Consider the following 18,366-nt stretch of genomic DNA (forward strand, 5'->3'; position numbering starts at 1 on the left):
CTGAGCAAGGTTCCAGAAACTTGGAAGGAGAGGCTCAGCCTGCCTGAAAATGACTTCGATACAAGCTTTGCATTTTTATTTAGCTGTCACATCTTATGTGTACGGGGGTGTTTGGTGATCAGGCTTTTGTGTCAATCTACCTGTATTGTGATTTCACTATAAATGTCTGCTTTCGCATGGGGTGGATAAAAACCTTCAGATTTACTTGTTGAGAGCGCAACATCAGTCACAGAAACTCCACAACACACAGAGCTAAATATTTCACTCACTATAGATTGCAAACTGATATTAATGCATTGTTATTTTTAATAGACAGCCAAGGTGCAAACAAACATGTGTTGAAAAGGTATGGATATATATTACAGAAGACATCCTCTGTATATCACTGAAAATTCTCTTGACAATAAGTTTCATAATTATGGGCTTGATCATTTTAAATATATTGGTAGGGAAGACACTTTTGTGTAAAGACAGCAGTTATAATTATCACACCCACTTATGAATAACTATTTTGACCTGATGTGCTGCATTAATTGCATAATTGATAGTAAGGTCAAAATAACCAGGTTAAGCGGCGAATAACATTTTAAATTACATTGTATTTATATTCATAGCTGTAATATATACAGTATATCTACAATGCTGCATAATATTCACTAACCTTCATGCCTGTCATTGAAATACATTTGCTAATTGATTATCATTAACCTAACCATCTTAATATTCATTACTCAGAGACCACACTGAACACAAGCACGCACTCACTGTCTCACTCATCAACCACTTCATCCTTGAAAGGTCACTGCAGGTTCATTACGGCTGGCCCTGGGTACGAAGCGAGTCCAGGCGTGACCATAGGGCTCCCAACAATCACGCGGCGCCATCATACGCATGGGACAGATTAGGAAACAGCAAGCAAGAGGGCAGGAGGCCAACCGGCATCCAGAAGGGAATGCAGGGAAAGCATCCAGACCGGCAGAGCAGGACTTGAGGCAGGGCATACATAAAAGAGCAAAGGTCACCTCTAAGCCACCCATTATGACATTAATTTCAAGACACTTCAAAAAACAGCAGTAAAAAATAATAGGTAACACTTTGCATTAACTGCACCTTCGTAATGCCTTTATAATGCATTCATAGAATATTCATAAGCAGCAAACAAGTATACTTTAACATCGTAACATAGCTTAACAGCTTTTGTTTTAATAACAAAAGATATATGATTTTACTGTTTTTTATTATAATACAATGTTTGTTTTTAATGTATATTATAGTTGTTAAGGGATTTTATGATGCTAAGGTATACTTGCATGCCTGCTAATGAATTGTCTATATGCATTATGAAGGTGCAATGAATATCCCACGCATTAATAAGGTGCAGTTAATGTAATGCGTTACCAAATGATACTATGGCATACGTGCAGCACAAATAGTGGGTGGACATAGACAAAATAACAGAAAAAGTACATGAATAAGGACTAGATCACAGTAACTAGATCAGAACTACAAAGCCTCTATTATTACTGTCATATTAGGCTGAATGCCAGCTACTGTAGCAGAAGTGTCACCTATGAAGGAGAGCTGACAATCAGCACTTTGATATCTGGGCTTTCAAAGCAATATGAGGCCACTAGCAGCCTTCAAAAAGGGACTGAAGAGTCACAAAAACTGCAAAATGATTTATTGTGTCAAGGGGATCAGTCTCATAAATTATACGCTAAATAGAGACAAACTACAACAGCAAAGAAGAATCATGGTCACAAATCAAAGCTCACCGACAGGGACTGAGAGATCCACAGAAGGATCCTTGCTCAACAGCAGAATTGTGTGGCCTCCCAAGTTAACAGAGAACAGAATCAGCACCATTGTGACCCAGCAAAGTCTCACCAAAGACTACATCCTTAATTTCACTGGAATTTGTGGGAGGTTGGCAGTTTGGAAACCATCTGCATCCAAAGCCAATGAACAAAGGAACCTAACCTGGTCCTAGGAGCACAAAAGCTGGGCCTCTATGTACAGTAAGGGGAAAAAGCAAAGTTCTAGGGCTGCTGGATTACCACAAAAATTCATAATCACAATTATTTTGGTCAATATATGAACTTAATTGGAATGTAATTTGAATGTAATTTGATCACAATTATTTAACATGCTTACTCACTGACTGAAATATCGTTCCTTTATAGAAATTTTAAAAACTGTATTTTTAACAGCGGATTTCCTTGGACTCTAAATATAAGTCATCTGAGAAACAAATCAAAAGGGGTTGAAAAGGGGTTCATGGGAGCATCATTGCGAAAAGAGACGTGGCACAATAATCGCTTTATCTTGAATAAAAATCCGATGAATTGCCCAGCTCTGACATGACACCCTATTGCATTAGGAGCACGTCAAAGGCTACGTTCAAGCAACAGTGGCTGTTGGCAGTGGCAGCCAGATGAAAAGATTCAGGAGTGGCAACATGAACTTCAGGATACAATCAACCTGCTCCATGGCTGGTTTCATCAGCAGATCTAATCATCACTGAATCTTGATGGGATGTAGCAAAGTACATAGTGTGAAGATAATGTCCCCCTCCATCATTCCTGGAAGATTAGTCCAATATGCCACGACCACAGCCATGACTATATTCCTAGAAGGACTGAAGACTGGGCTGAACAAGCATACTGGGCATTTTGCCGATGAGTAATATAAACGGACGGCTTGGTAAAAGTATGGAGAAAAATCACCATGCTCTCCCCATCCCCGGTTTGCAAAATTTATCATGTGGCCAGAGGGGCCCCCAAAGTCTAGGGCCAATTTTAATCCCAGTCCAACTGATTTAACCCCACTCCTTGTGTTGTCTTGTGTGTGTGTGCAAATATATACAGTATATATATATATATATTTTCATTTACATGCATTCATTTTATGTTAAATGTAACAGAGAGCTAGGAGTAATATAAAATGTCCTAATGGCCATATTCTAGAACTGTATTTATATTAAAATGCATTTTCGTGAATGTTAAACTGTTCCTTAGTCTCCATCCCTGATTTTAGTGACCCCCCCTTCCCCTAAGGGCTCTTTCCTCCGTCCCGCGTAACACCCCCCCCCCCCCCCCAGTTAGGGACACATAGTTCCTGATCCATATTATATTCATCTGTATTCCTCTTTATACTGTACAACTCTGTCCTGTCACAGTTCTAAGCCAAAAACATCAGTCTGGTTTCATCATAGCCACATTACGGCTGGACAGACAATCTCATCATATTCAGCAGCTTCTGCTCTCCCTGATCAATGTCAGCACCCACTGCTGGCTCCTTGTTTTTCCGCGGGACATTTTGCATGAACTGCTTTTCAAATTCGTCCCTCTGAACACATTTTCCTGAAATTTTCCCACAAGGTCAATGGAGTAAATGGCAGTTGGTGCAAGTTGACTCCCACCTGGACCAGACCAATATCTGAGATACAGGTAGCCCATAACCGCATCCTTTCCCCAGGGCTGGGCCTGGCTCCCCTGTACAATTACAGCCGTCAAGGCCCAGAAGATGCAGAGGATGAGCCATACGGCTTCACAGGGGAGAGCGAAGAGCCGCCGTCCCGCCAGTCAGTCAATTCCAGAGTCTGAGCGCTTCAGCCAAAAGCCTCCCCTAAATCTCATCGGCCAAACCAAAGAACAGGCTAAAACAGCATATTGTCTTTCCGAGGCGGCTAGGGGAATCATAATGGACTTCGGTTTCTCAGAGTGGGAGCTCTGTGCTCTACTGAAATTCACTTTGGAGTCAGAGGGCAGTAATCTGAAAGGCGGCATGGCCCTCACAGACAGGAATCAAAGGCCCCGGTGAAGAGCAGGCTGACCCTGGCCTTTTGGACATGACACAACACTATAAGAAGACTCACAGAGTACATTTCCCAGACAAATCCCTCACTGTTACACATATAAAGCACAGGAGTAAGGAATGACTTAGGGATTCTCAGCAGGAAACATTACAGAGACTAAATGATTTTACGCCACCTCCCCGTCCTGCACCTGCTGTACCTAATCTTCACAGGCAAAGGGCCTGTCTGCGGAGTGTATAAAATCCCACCTGCTAACCCGGTCTGCCTGCAAACGCTAACAGGAACATGGTGTTCCCTTTTATTGCAAGCGTATATTTTCGCCACTATTCTCCCGTTTGGTGAAGTTTCCTTTGGAAAAAACCTAAAGCTGACACTGCCGTCCTCCTCAAACACAGGCACAGACATGGTGCAGGCTCCCTCCCCTCCCCACCGCAGGTGAAATGTCCTCCCTGTCAAGCGAATCGAAAAGGCTACACACAAAGGACTCTGCAGGAAAGTTTTGCAGCCTGAGCTTCCCGTTTCAAATCGGCCACATGCTCGGCACCGCCGTGATGCCCTGTTGCTGCGAGGAGTCCCTCATACCTCCCCCCAATTTAGAGGCTCAGCCCTGCAGATGAGCAGCCATGCACCCCCCCCCCCCCCCCCCAGATCAGCTCCTGCAGATAACATTAAAGCAACCCGCTCAAAGTCACAACTCAATTTAGCTACCCTCCCCCCCCCCACACACACACACACACACACAAACATACACCATACACCTCCACCGGCGTGACACAGAGGTGTCTATTTGGGAAGCTGAGGAAACACATTTCCCCAGTGTAAACTATCAGGGTTACCAGACAGACTCATGTGAGAATGTTCCCTCCTGGATGGTTAGACTTCTTTTTGCTAATTAGCTTAAAACACACCGTGTGCTGTGTGAGTGATATGATCATATGAAACAGGGTGCTTCACTATAATTCCTCAGTCACAGTAAAGAGTGCTTCTTCAAATACAGCGATCAAACAGTAATTTAGGTGGTCAAAAGTAGAGTGGCATGACTAATTATTCTTAAATTATGATCTCCATTCATAACCCTATACCATTTTTTATTCTGAGGAAAACAAAGGTTTAAAAATGCATTATAAATGTAGGCCAGTACTTTGAAGCCGATGAATGAAGAATGAATGAATGAATGAAGGAGCTGATGTGATCCCTTGTCATTCACCACAGGAAACGGCTGATCATCCAAAGCAATCCTCTCCATTATTTCAGTAGTTGTTTCTTTAGATCTGGTGCTGCTAACTATTGATAAAACATTGATAAAATTTAAATATCAGCCGGCAATATCAGCCAAGATTGACACATTGGACCTAAATATATCTATTGATTGTTAATGAATATTGGACAGTACTGGAGATGGACAGTTCAAGCAGAATTAACAGTTCAATGCTGCCAACAGTTATTCAAATAATATTCAGTAAACCCCTCTCCCCCCACCCCACATGAAGAAATGTGCAAGGATCAAAATATTTCTTTCTTTCCATACAAAATAAGACTACTGGTTGTTGCAAAAGGATAATGAAAAATGAGATTACTTGTTGCAAAAAGATCACGTAAAACACTGAAAAGTAGCTTGAGTAAATTAAATTAAATTGAAACTGAAACTAAAGTGAAATTGAAATTTACTTGAAATTGAGAGATAGCTAAATTGCAGTAGCATTCAATAACGTTTAATAGCCGGTGCCTTGGGCAGTTATGGCAAATGGCGATTTCTATTAACACAATCCCAACAATACTTTGCTGGTTTACAAGCTACTTCAAGTAGCCTAGAAACTAGGGCTGAACGATATTGGAAAAATTGGAAACATTTGAAATCTTTGCAATAAATATTACGATATTCCTAAAACAAAAAAGGTTTGAGTGTGAGTATTAAAAGAGTTTACAATTTACCCAAAACAAACTAGAGACAAATGGAACTTGTTATTAAGATTAAAATGCACTGTATTGGCACTGCGATGAGTTGGCAACCCATCCTGGGTTTTTCCCTGTCTAGCACCCATGGGCTCCGGACCCCCCTGAATAGGACGAGCAGTTACAAAAAATGAATGGATGGATGGATGGATGCACTGTAGTGATCCCTGGTGGAAATTCTGAGAAATTATGTTACCTACCAATAGGGGGAGTCAGTAGTTTGCATTCTAAATAACCTGCCAAAAAGTCTCTACTGGTACCCTGACAATTCACACTTATTTAAATTTTTATGAATTTCAAGAACATTTTAACGACAACCATGGAAACCTAAATGTACATATAAAATTAACAGCAGCAGCATAATCAGATTCTATTACACTTTGCTGTGAGTTCTGCCAACAGACGCTGCCAACAAATCAGTTGCTTTTTCTCAACCAAAATATTTCCAAACACCAAAGACCAATGTCTTCTGGGCATCGGTTCTTGTTTGTTTGTTCGCCTCACTGATTTTTGTTAAAATTCTCATGAACAAGCCACACTGTCAACTAGGGGTGTAAATTACAGCTTTCCTCGCGATACGATACAGTATCGATTCCTTAAACCAACAGTTTGATTTTTTTTGATACCTCAGAAATTCCCACGATACTATGTGATACGATACGATTTGATTCAGTTCGATACTGGGGAGAGTAGTAGTTGGCTCCGCTGGTGGGGATTGTTCCCATTGAATTGTTCCCATTGAATTGTTCCCATTGAATCCCGATTGTTCCTAGCTGTTTCTTATTGTTTCGTCTAGTCCTGTGTATTTAAGTCCACGTCAGAATCTGTCGCCCAGATCTGTCACTGAAGTTTTCCCCGTGTTGTGTGCTGTGCTTGCAGGAAACGGGGTTTTATTAGGGAAAGACAGGGCAGACGGCGGCGAACATCAATGACGGCGCGGTTGAACGCGTCATCCATCGTCTATTTTTTATGCCATACAATCTACCCACACTACCTTTGCGATCGACCAGTAGATCGCAATCGACCTATTGGGCACCCCTGGTGTAGACCATGTATACATCGGAGTGGATCATGAAAACAATACTGGAACAGGCCAGAAAATAAAAATGCATGTATCGATATTTATGCGGTCACATCGATGCATCGGATCGTTTGCCATTGAATCGATATATCGATACAAATCGATGTATTGTTACACCCCAACTGTCAACAACTATGGATGGAAATTAATATGATTGGCTTGGAGAGTGCATGCAGAGCTCATGTACAAACAATGGAGGTAAACTTCAAAACGAAGAGACACAGTATCAAAGGAGTCCAATCTGTCACAGGTCACTGGATAGCATGAATATGTCCATCTATCCATCCATCCATCCATCTCCTACCGCTTTTCCGGGTCGGGTCGCGGGGGCAGCAGTCTAAGCAGGGAAACCCAGACTTCCCTCTCCCCGGCCACTTCGTCCAGCTCCTCCGGGGGAATATCGATGTGTTCCCAGGCCAGCCAAGAGACATAGTCTCTCCAGTGTGTCCTGTCTCCTCCCAGTGTGACATGCCCGTAACACCTCAAAAGGGAGGCGATCTCCCGTTCCATCCTTCCCTCACTCGTGAACAAGACCCCGAGATACTTAAACTCCTCCACTTGGGGAAGGACCCCCTCCCCGACCCAGAGAGAGCATTCCAACCTTTTCCGGCAGCAAATAGATGCAGGTTTTAATAACTGGTTCATAACATTTCCAAAAACTTACACCTTCACCTGAAGCAGTAAATAGGTTTGTACATGAAAATAAATACATAAAATACAAATTACATCCGTTACCAAATGAGTCATAGTGACCTAGTGCCTCTCATTGATGTCTATGGTAGGTGGGACATTGACCACAACATTCACCCAATCACAATGAGGGAAAATCTGCCCAATCATTTCAAATGAATGTGGACGTGCCGTGGCAGACAAGAGGAGTTTCCAGAGTGAGGAGACACACACACACATTCACCCACACCCACATATGCACAGAGCTCATGCTGGGATCAAAACCTCAGCCCTGTAGATGTCCGCAGTCATGTTTCAAGCCACAGAAAGTTCAAGGAAAGGTCTAGCAAACAGTGGGTGCTCTGCCTCTTCAGGAAAAAGGGGGGGTGAGGGTGTGGCCACAAGCCTGAAAGCACGGAGATGTTAGCAGATACCAGTAAGGTCACCGTGGCCCACACAGCATTAATTAGCAGAGCTAATTCCATCCTCAGATGTGTGGGAAGCAGACTTCCAGCTGCACTCCCTGTCACTCCTGCCTGCGTCCTGCAGCTCAGCCTGTGGCAGCACCTTCACACACAGCAGCCGGCCCATCAATGCAGCACTTTTATTGACAGAGCCCCCAGAGGAGGGGAAAAAATGAGTTTTTGTCAATAGAGAGCAACCGGCAGCGACTGGCTCGTATCGACGCTCACACGCTTCTTCGGCGCTGGACAAACAGCATAATACAGTTAGCCAATCTGATCAATGACGTTTGCCCGGACCTCCCCAGACACTTGCCTCACGATAATGAAACGATTGCGGGTCGGAGCTGGCGTGGCCCAGCCACAGTGAGCGAGGAAATAAGGGTCTGCAGTCAGGCAGAGGGAGAACAGGAGAGGACATCGATTGTCTGTTACCCAGGGTGGCCTGTCGATAGGGCAGGGGAGCTTTACGGCAAAGAGAAGGCTGGTGCAACTGCATGCTGAATACCTACGTCAAAGGCGCTCTCACACGGACGGCGAAGAATGCTTTGGGTAGCCAGGGTTACGATGTGCCAGGGACATTCGGGAGGGGGGCGTACTTACGAGCCACTGATGACGCCGTCGGGGTTGAGCATTGGGATAACCTTGAAGATGTAGGCCTCACGCAGGGCCTGCGCTGCTGGGTCGTCACTGCACAGGAACTCCAGGGAGCCCCTCATCACCCAGCTGGCATTGCTCTCCCCTGGGTGCACCCGTGCAGTCAGCACCACGTAGGGCCGGTTACCTGGGAGGGTACACAAGACATCCTTCCTGATTAAACGTGTCATTTGCTACTGTATGTGTGAAGTAATCTTTACACATTTTGCTAAGATTCACATTCCTTTAAGGAACAGAAATCCCCAACAAAGGTGAACTGTATCGTGGGAGCTGCATAGGTCACGTGTGACATGACAGACCACCTCACACCAGCAGGGGGCGATCTGCACCATGCAGGTCAACAGATGTTGTTTTCTCACAGCTGGCTAATAGGACACGACTGGTGGGTACTAATTGGCTCAAGAAAAAGTTTAATGCCCACACTGAGAAAAAACTCAGAGAAAGAAGAGGACACGTGAGCAAGTTTGCTTTCTCTGCTGTCCAAACGAGACAGCCGGAAGGATGACTTCCTCGAAGGGCTGCTGCTTCTCCCTCACTCCAGCTGTGCCCAGCTGTGCCTGGTGACCACAGCAATATACACCTATATTCCCTGAATCTCCCCCATAAAACCATCATGGAATTGGACAGATTGCTTCGATCCTGATCCTGACAGAAAGGTAGTGATGTTACATTTGCAAACGATCCGATTCTGTTAAACGGCTCTTAGGTACGAACAAAGGGAGTCATACTTGAAAGCTCTTTATTGTTATACCCAAATATCACTGCCTGCCCCAAATCCACTCCACTCCCCTTTACATGAACCAGAAGTAGACTATTGTTGTTGTGTTAGGTTCCTTAAACACAGAGTGAGCAGATTTTGTGCTAATAATTGTTTTTTTGGTTTTTTTTTTTTGTATTAAATGTTGCCTGAATTGCATTCAAGCCAAGGGAACTATACTTACATAACACATTTCATACAAAGGGTTAATTCAAAGTACTAAATTCACTGACAAAGCAGATGGATAAGTAAGTTAGTATTGTTAAACCTAGTCCACAAATTGGGAATAAAGTTATATTGGTGGGATGTCTAAGTCTGAATCTGATCCGAATCTTACCCTATTATATCCTAGTGACTATTTCACATATAAACCTAGGAACATCTCGCACCTAAGAAAAAAAAAAGAAAAAAGAACAACGAAAGGAGGAAGAGAATGGAGCTATAAGGTCTGGTTCCCTTTGAAGAGCCGTTTTCCCATCACAACGGAGAGGATGCCAGAAGTCCAGGGGCATGAACAAATGGATACACAAGAAAAGAAAAAGAAATGTATGCACAAAAAAAATTCAGATATATCCAGTCTGGCATGCAATTTACGCAACTACGCTTTGAAAAATCTAAATTATCTTGTAAATGTGCATATATGCACAAGCTTGGGAATCTACCCTCCCACCCACAAATAACCATAAATTGTTTATGCAAATGAACTGCATGGTCATATAATATGCAAATAGACATATTCTGGTTGTAGAGTCACACGATAGCAGCGGTAAATAAAAAACAAAGCGGAGGAATTCAAAACAGAGTGAGGTGGAGGCATGGCAAAATGTTATATTAATAATAACATTTATCACAAGCAACTGTTTGCTTATCTCACACGTATATATTGTACCGCTATTTGTGGCACTTTTGGATTGCATTTCACTGTCTGTGTACTGTGCAATGATGATAAAGTTAAATCTTGAAAAGTGTCTTAAATAGCAACAAATCACCACTGCATAAATTCTCCTGCACAAAAAGCCCCAGAAAAAAAAGTGGTCAGATCTGAAGACACGTCTCACTGCACACAGGGCCAGTGTGACTGTAAGTGTCGGATGCAAACCCACATCTTCACCCTCAAACTCCGACATGTGTACTGCATCTATATTAAGGGATGCCCCTCTTATGCAGTGCTGTGCCAGAGCAGTCAGGAGATACTGATGTGGTACGTGAGACTCATAATGAACAAATTATAAGTTCACCCAGACCATTCAGCTACTATATTTGTGAAGGTCATGTCAGCTTCACAGATTACTTGCGCATTAATGAAATGAAATGGTTTTCGATTAACAAAAGTAGTTTAATTAGAAGTTGTTTCATTGCCTGCATCTACTGTGGTATGCTATACTTTTGTGCATTTGATAAACTTTAATTTGATTTGAGGTGCCTGCATCCCAATGTCAGTGGAGCCGACTGCTCCGACTACATTAGGAACACTGGACAACACCGCAAACGTAGTTTTTACATTTACCTATTCACCCACAGTGCAGGGAGAACAGACCAAGGGCAAAGTGTTACGGCAGGGCATGGAGAAGAAAGGAAAATGAGGGACAATCCATGGAACGGCGCACCACAAAAATGGGGTTTATTAACCAAGACAGAACACAAAGGGGAAACCCACAAAATAAAGGGACCATTGGTTAAGAACAAAAACAGGAAAAAAAAGAATTAACAAAAAGAACAGTAACTCACTAGGGAACAGAGCAACACTGAGAACCAAACGGGGAATATAACCACAGATAAAACCACACAAAACAATTACATCTAAAACATAATGACTGAAGAACAGGATGAGGGAAAGCACTTAAATACATACAGACATCAAGGCTAACAAGCGACAGGTGTGGACCATAACCAAATTAACCAATGGGGACAACAAGAAACAGGTGGAATAAGTTACACATAAACTTACAAATGAACACATACAAGAAACTATAAAATTTTAACAAATGCTAAAGGCTAACTAAAGTAGGAGGGACTATAAACATAAGCAGAGCATAATTCAACAAGGCATGGGCAGGGTAGACTATTAACAGGGACACAAAGCAAAAGCAAAGATAAACGGACCAAACGCTAAGGATAAAATACAATCCAATAAATTAAACAAGAGGTGAGAAAGGCTAGCGTTGATCTTATGACTAGAGAGGTGTCAGCTTTTGAGCCCCTCAAGCAATCCACAGAGCTACACAGCAGCCTAGGTAGCTGAGCAATACACTAGGTGCTTAGGGTTACAAGACAGAGGCAATAGGATGACCAGCGACACCTGCTGGCCAAACAGGGACCAAACAAATGGGACAGGGACAGCCAGGCACCGAGCCTGACACAAAAACATTGGACATAATGCAATGATGTAAAAATAATTTTGGTGGCCCATAAAAATTGCTCCCTTCTAATCCTTCCATTTATAGTCACTAGCAAGAGTGCTATTATGCACTATCACATTCTCTTGACTATAGGCAATTTTTATATGTAGATGCATGTTTGCCAATGTCAGATGTCTAATTCACTTTTAGTGCAACTAGCGGCAATTATGATATTTTCAATTCATGGGAAGATGTGGCAAGACATAGTATTTGAAATGATGAATTAAATCTTCAAGGCAAATACATAGTCATTGGATTATACAAATAAATGGAATCCCTCCATTCATCTATTTTCTGCCAGGTCACAGTAGGGGGATACTAACGCATTCCCAGGCCACCTGAGAGATATAATCTCTCTCCTGTCCTGGGTCTGCCCCAGGGTCTCCTCTCAGTTGAAATGCCTGAAACACCTCCCCAGCGAGGGTTCCAGGAGGTATCCTATATAGATGCCCGAACTACCTCAACTGGCTCCTATCAAACCAGAGGAGCAGCGGCTCTACTTTGGGTTCCTCCGATTGTCCAAGCTTTTCCACCTATCTTTAAGGCTGAACCCTGACAGTCCATGAGGGAAACTCATTTCTGGTGCTTGAATATGCAATATAATTTTTTCAGTCACTACCTGAAGCTCATGATCATAGGTAAGGGTGGAAAAGTAAATCAACTGGTATACAGGATAGCTCTGCCTTTCAGCTCAGCTCTCTTTTTACTATGCCAGAATAGTACAGCATCTGCATTACTTGATCTCCTACTTCTTTCTTCCCATACTCATAAACAAGACCCCGAGATGCTTAAACTACTCCGCTTCAAGCAGTAACTCATGCCAAATCTAAATAGAACAATCAACCTTTTTCCAGTTGAGAACCATAACCGCAGAATTGGAGGTAGCGATCCTCATCTCAGCTGGTTCACACTCAACTACAAATGGTCCCAGCACATGCTACAGGTCACAGCCCAATGAGGCCAAAAGGATCACATCATCTGCCAAAAACATCAATGTGATCCTGAGGTCACCGAACCGGACAGGTCCAAAAAACATATGTAGACTGCTTGGTCAAACTCCCACAACCACTCTAGTATCCTTGTGAGGGTGAAGAACTGGTCTAGTTTTCTGCAACCAGGATGTAATCTGCATTGCTTCTCTTAGATCTGAGGGTCGACCAATGGATAGACCTTCTTCTTCAATACTTCAGCATAGACCTTCCCAGGGAGGCTGAAACGAGTGATCCCCCTGAAGTTGGAACACTTTTCTTACACATTAGAGAAACCACCGAAGTCTACCAATCTAGAGGCACTGTCCCCAACCTCCACACAATGTTGAATAGGTGTGTCAGCTAAGACAACCTAACAACATCAAGACCTTTCAGAAACTCAGAATCTCATCCACCCCCAGAGCCCTACTATGAATGTGTTTTGACTACTTCAGAGACCATAGCTCCAGGGATGGGTGAGTCCTCTGAGTCCTCTAACTCTACTTCCTCCAAAGAAGGCGTGTCAGTGGGATTCAGGAGGTCCATTCACTGCCTGACTCCATCCCCAGTTGAGGTCAACAGTGGTCCGACCCTGCTGTAACTAGCATGGGCAGAGCCCTGCTTCCCCCTACTGAGTCGCCTGATGGTTTACCGGAATCTTTTCAAGGGTGACCAAAAGTCATGTTTCACGGCCAAACCAAACTCCTCCCACTCCCAAGTTTTTGCTTCAGCAACTTCCAGAGCTGCATTCCACCTGGCCTGCCGGTACCCATCAACTGCTCCAGGAGTCACGCAAGCTAACCAAGCTCGAAAGACCTCCTTCTTCAGCACAAAAGCTCGCTTTAGGGATGGTGTCAACCACCGAGTTCAGGGACTGCCACGATGAGAGGCACCAACGACCATATGGCCACAGCTCCACACAGCTGCCTCAGCAATGGAGGTTCTCAGGATGCAAGAGATGTTCTGCCAGAGGTGCGAGTCTCCGAGACAGGTGCCTCTGCCAGATGCTCCCAGCACACCCTCACTATATGATTTGATCTAAAAATTCTATCTGGCATTTTCCCAACCATCTGATCCAACTGACTGTCCACAGCATGATGTTGCAGATCTGAAGATGCATTTACAAAATTCTGCAGCCTAGGGTGCTCTGGAATCCCAGCGGAGTAAAATTAATAAAATTCCATAGTAATACAATAATAATAATAATAATAATGATACACTCCAGTTCACATTTTAGATTTGTTATATTTCACGTGAAGGTAAGGGATGATTATATGAATTGCAGGCATGTGCAAAATCATTTTGCGGGTTTACCTGCAGTTCTCTGCTTTACCATGGGTGTCACCTTTTCCTAATTTCTCCAAAATGTCACATACACCACCTCCTGAGTTTTCATAAATATGCACATGTATTCCCATTGAGTTTTGTTTGATGAATGTGGGATTTTGCATAAAAAGCTGCATACACATATTTGAAGAGTCTTTTGCGCGTACGCAACTTTGATAAATGATACCCCAGGTGATTCATTACATGCAGTCATTCCAAGCCCAGCACTGCATCTGAGCGAGATGACCCGGAATCGCACTGACATTTGTGTTGGATTACCGGATAATGCTCTGCTTTTCTGTAGACCTATCAGTGACTCTGCTTCCCTTCCATCCATCTTCAACCACTTATCCGAGGTCATGGGGGACTAGAAATTTATCCCAGGAAGACTGGTCATAAAAATCTTAAAGCCTTAAATAATCCCTAAACAAAACAATGGCAGATATGTTTACATTCAGCTTTTTTTGTTTGTTTGTTTTTTTTTTGAAGGAACATACATTTTTAGCTCATTTATAACACCCTGGAGAAATTCACATGAAAGACAACTGTTGAAGGTTACTGCTGCAAGGCATTTCCTGGGACCTTCGGGTCACAATGTTCATCCTTTACCACTGCGCCACCTACTGGCTAACTTTTACAAACTACCCAATGCTGTGAAAGATGCTGACACAGCTTGCACAGTCATTTAAAGTCTGAATATGCATGTACCCTGATCATCTGTCCCCAGCCTGCTCACACCGCCGAGCGTCTGACATCCCGGGAGAATGGTTTGCTCTTTTCCAAAGTGCGTTCATTAAAAGCACTCCTCTAATTGAGATGCCAGCACACTCCCCGAACGAAGCCCCTCACAGCCAGTAGCGATCGGCATAATCCACCAACCTCCACCCTCAGTGTGCCCCCACCCCCACTGCCAGAGATCTGAATAAGCTCTAAATATTAACCAGGATATAAGCCTAATTGATTAATGTTTCAGAATAACAATGATCATCGGGGTCTCATCCTTACTTACAGAGTTAATCTTCTGAGCTCAAGACAACACATGAAAAAGCTCAGGCGTGAGCATTCTATGCCTTGTAATTTTTCTATGATGAACTAGTAGTGGCACAGAATGTCACACGTTTCACTTATTACCATCACCAGATGGCTGTCACTGGTTTGTTCAGAACATCTCTGAGAGTCTCCGCAAACAACCCCCCCCCCCCCCCAAAGCCCCGAGGAATCCCGACTGCCTTAACAATCTCTTAATGAATCACGCCAACCGGAGGCCCGCTGTGTCATCGCATCCTTTCAGCCCGCAGAGGGTGACAAGGCACCCAGATCCATAGCAGCCATTCTCCCCCCAGATACCCAAAATGCCCGTCGTCTCGGCGACAGCTGCTCGCCTTACTGAGGACTCTGCTGTCAGTAAATCAACAGGCCCAACTCCATCTGTAGTCTTTGAGTCACATTTCAGGAAATTTGCTTTTGAGTTAAAAAGCAAACAGCCTATATATCTCTCCGTTGAGACACTTATGTACAATATTATAAATAGATATAAAAGAGATCACCTAATAGTATTCGTAATTCACTAAATAAGTGAAATATGCATACACATCCTTAAAGAGATTTTCCATACCACATTGCTTTCCTTCCATGAGTATTCAAGTCCAAAGATGTGAATATCAAATGGAATAGTCAGATTTAAACGCTGGTTGAAATATACTGAAATACAATATTTGCAGATAATGCTTTTTTCCCCCCACTCAGACCAATTTTAGGCAGAAAAAAAAGAGGCACCTGGAAAGGAAAGTATTTCACTGTGTTTTTTTTAACCAGTGAAATTGGCTTGTGTTGAAAAGATAGAAAAAAGAAGCTGTCTACAGAAAGATTAAAAACGCTTCTCCAGTTGTTTGCCATGGCTGATACTGCATTATTGCCTGTGTATATGTTCTCTGTACCCCCCCCCCCCCCCCATCCCACCCCACACTCTCTGAGATTTCTAGGAAATCAAACCGCATCCCCTGTCCCAGGAGGCCGTCTCCACAAACAAGATCCAGAGCGTTTCCAACAGCAGGCTGTTTCACAGACCCCCGCTGTAGAGAACACCGTGATTAGGTGAGCAGAGTCCCCTCCCAGGAATTTATTACCAACAGAATTTTTGATCAAAGTCCAGACACCTGCTGTAGGTAAAGCTGTAGGGCAGTGTTTCTCAACCCAATCCTCAGGGACCTCCAGACAGTCCAGGTTTTTGCTCCTTTCCAGCTCCCAGCCAATGAAGAAGAGCTAATAAACGGTACAGGCAATTTGGGACCTGGGAAGAAGCAAAAATGTGGACTGTTTGGGGTCCCCAAGGACTGGGTTGAGAAACACTGCTGTAGAAGGTCTACACTGAAACTATAACTCAGAATCCAAAACAGTCATAGGCAAGGCAATAGAATATTGTATACTCTAGCTTCAGGTCAGTTTACATTATACCATGGAACCTGCTATAGGTGAATTTATAAAATATACTGCAAAACAAACACACAGTAGCTGGTAGTTGTATCTGCACTGCAACTATTGCTCAGATACCAATACATTCAAGAACTTTCTATGCACTCCGTATGGGTAAGGTAACAGAATATTGTACTGTACACTCTTGCTTGAGGCAATTTACATAACGTCATGCCTCCTGCTCAGGTGAGTTTTTAAAACATACCGTATGTTTCCGGGTGTTGCGTATCAGGTAGACTGAGACTGCGAGTAAGTTTGAGGTTTTTCCTTTTTTTGAAACTTTGATGCCTGCATCTTCAGCTCTCATGGCTTCAGCCGTCAGCGGCACAGACTCCCAGCATCACTGCTAAACTTGGCAACCAAGTCACATGGGTCTTTGAAGTGACGGCCCTGCCATCAACGTCAGTCAGCGGAATACGAATGACACCGTGAATGACGCTAATAAGGCATGCGAGTTAACTTCAAAGGTGGCCGCGAGCAGTCAGCGGCACTCTCTGCCACGCCTCACACGCAAACCACGGCTAATCACAAACGTCCATTTCTAATTAGGAATTTTCCCCACATAGCTTACAAAAAAAAACACTTCCGATTTATTAAACCCGAACATTCTGCAGCAATTACGTGGGCTCATTTCCTGGTTTCTTAATTATCAAACTTAATCCCGTTCGGCGTGACAGTTTAGCCAGGAGCGAGCGGAGTGTAAATTTGCAAAGACACGTGCAACCAACACAACAAGCGCTCTCCTTCACACTGTAAGTGCACAACGTAGCTTCCTGGTTGTGCTGCAGCCCTTAAACTTGGAGTATGTTTCTAAAATTTACTGCGAATCACATACACATATGAGTTCCTTCATTAAGTCCATGATCTTATTTTGTGTGTGTGTGTGTGTGTGTTATTCACTCAATGCTGCTCTGTTAGACACAAAAATTAAATGCATTGGAATCTGATATATTTGTGAGGTTCAGAACAAGGAGGTCTGTTTAATTATTATACAATTAGAATTGAACTTAATCTTTCAGTTAGGTTTATTTATTACTTAAATCTAAGGAACAGACAGAAGAAAGCAGCAGCTCCAAAGGAAAGTGGCCTTTGTGGCCTTAATTTGAAAAGTGGGTCATAGTTTTCCCCAGACGTGACACGGTCTGGTACAGGGAGATGCAAATTCAGAAGCCATTATCCCAGCTTAATGAGTCTCAGATCAGAAATGGCTGAGGATGTTGTCTCGGGTGAACTGGGCAGTACTGATGAAAGAGGCAGTATACTGAAGCAGGAAAACAGCAGTACAGAATAAGGACCTCATATCACATCTCCACCCTGGACGAGACGATAGAGAGAGTGAAGCACGTCACACGGAAACTTGGAGAGGGTGGAAAGTGGTCATTGGCAGTTAGCGAAGGAGACTTTAAACACCTGGGCTACCCTGGGCTGAGGGACAGGGGAAGTCAAACACACACATTTGACTTTATTCAGAGTGCAATAATATTGCTGCACTGGATAGACCAGTATCAGTCAGGCCTAAAAGAGTACCCCAACCTTAACTACATCTCTGTGTAGTTAAACATCTGTGTGCCCATGTTAATTAATTGCAACAACTGGCCAGGAGGGGTCAGGCTTGAACAAACAGCATCCCCTGTGCTAAACTTATTAAACGAAGTATCAAACTCATTAGACTCTGAAATAACCTGCATGGAAATGTGACCTTACTACATTATCAGGCCAGGAAGAAGGAGCGAGCTGGCTTATTGCCTCTGTATGAGGAGGTTTGATAAATAAGCCCTGTGTCTGTGAGGGCATGGGAGAATGTAG

At 43.4% G+C, this 18,366-nt stretch overlaps 1 protein-coding gene across 2 annotated transcripts in view; it reads right to left on the reverse strand.

The window, feature by feature from the left end:
• agbl1 (AGBL carboxypeptidase 1) overlaps positions 1–18,366 on the reverse strand; it is a 141,089-nt gene that overhangs the window by 77,029 nt on the left and 45,694 nt on the right. For both annotated transcript variants that reach the window (XM_023815338.2, XM_072698693.1), the window contains one exon: positions 8,585–8,765. In XM_023815338.2, the coding sequence (XP_023671106.2) occupies positions 8,585–8,765 (181 nt within the window). The remainder of the gene's footprint in view (positions 1–8,584; positions 8,766–18,366) is intronic.

This window comes from Paramormyrops kingsleyae, chromosome 13 (genome assembly GCF_048594095.1).
Source record: "Paramormyrops kingsleyae isolate MSU_618 chromosome 13, PKINGS_0.4, whole genome shotgun sequence".
NCBI lineage: Eukaryota > Metazoa > Chordata > Actinopteri > Osteoglossiformes > Mormyridae > Paramormyrops > Paramormyrops kingsleyae.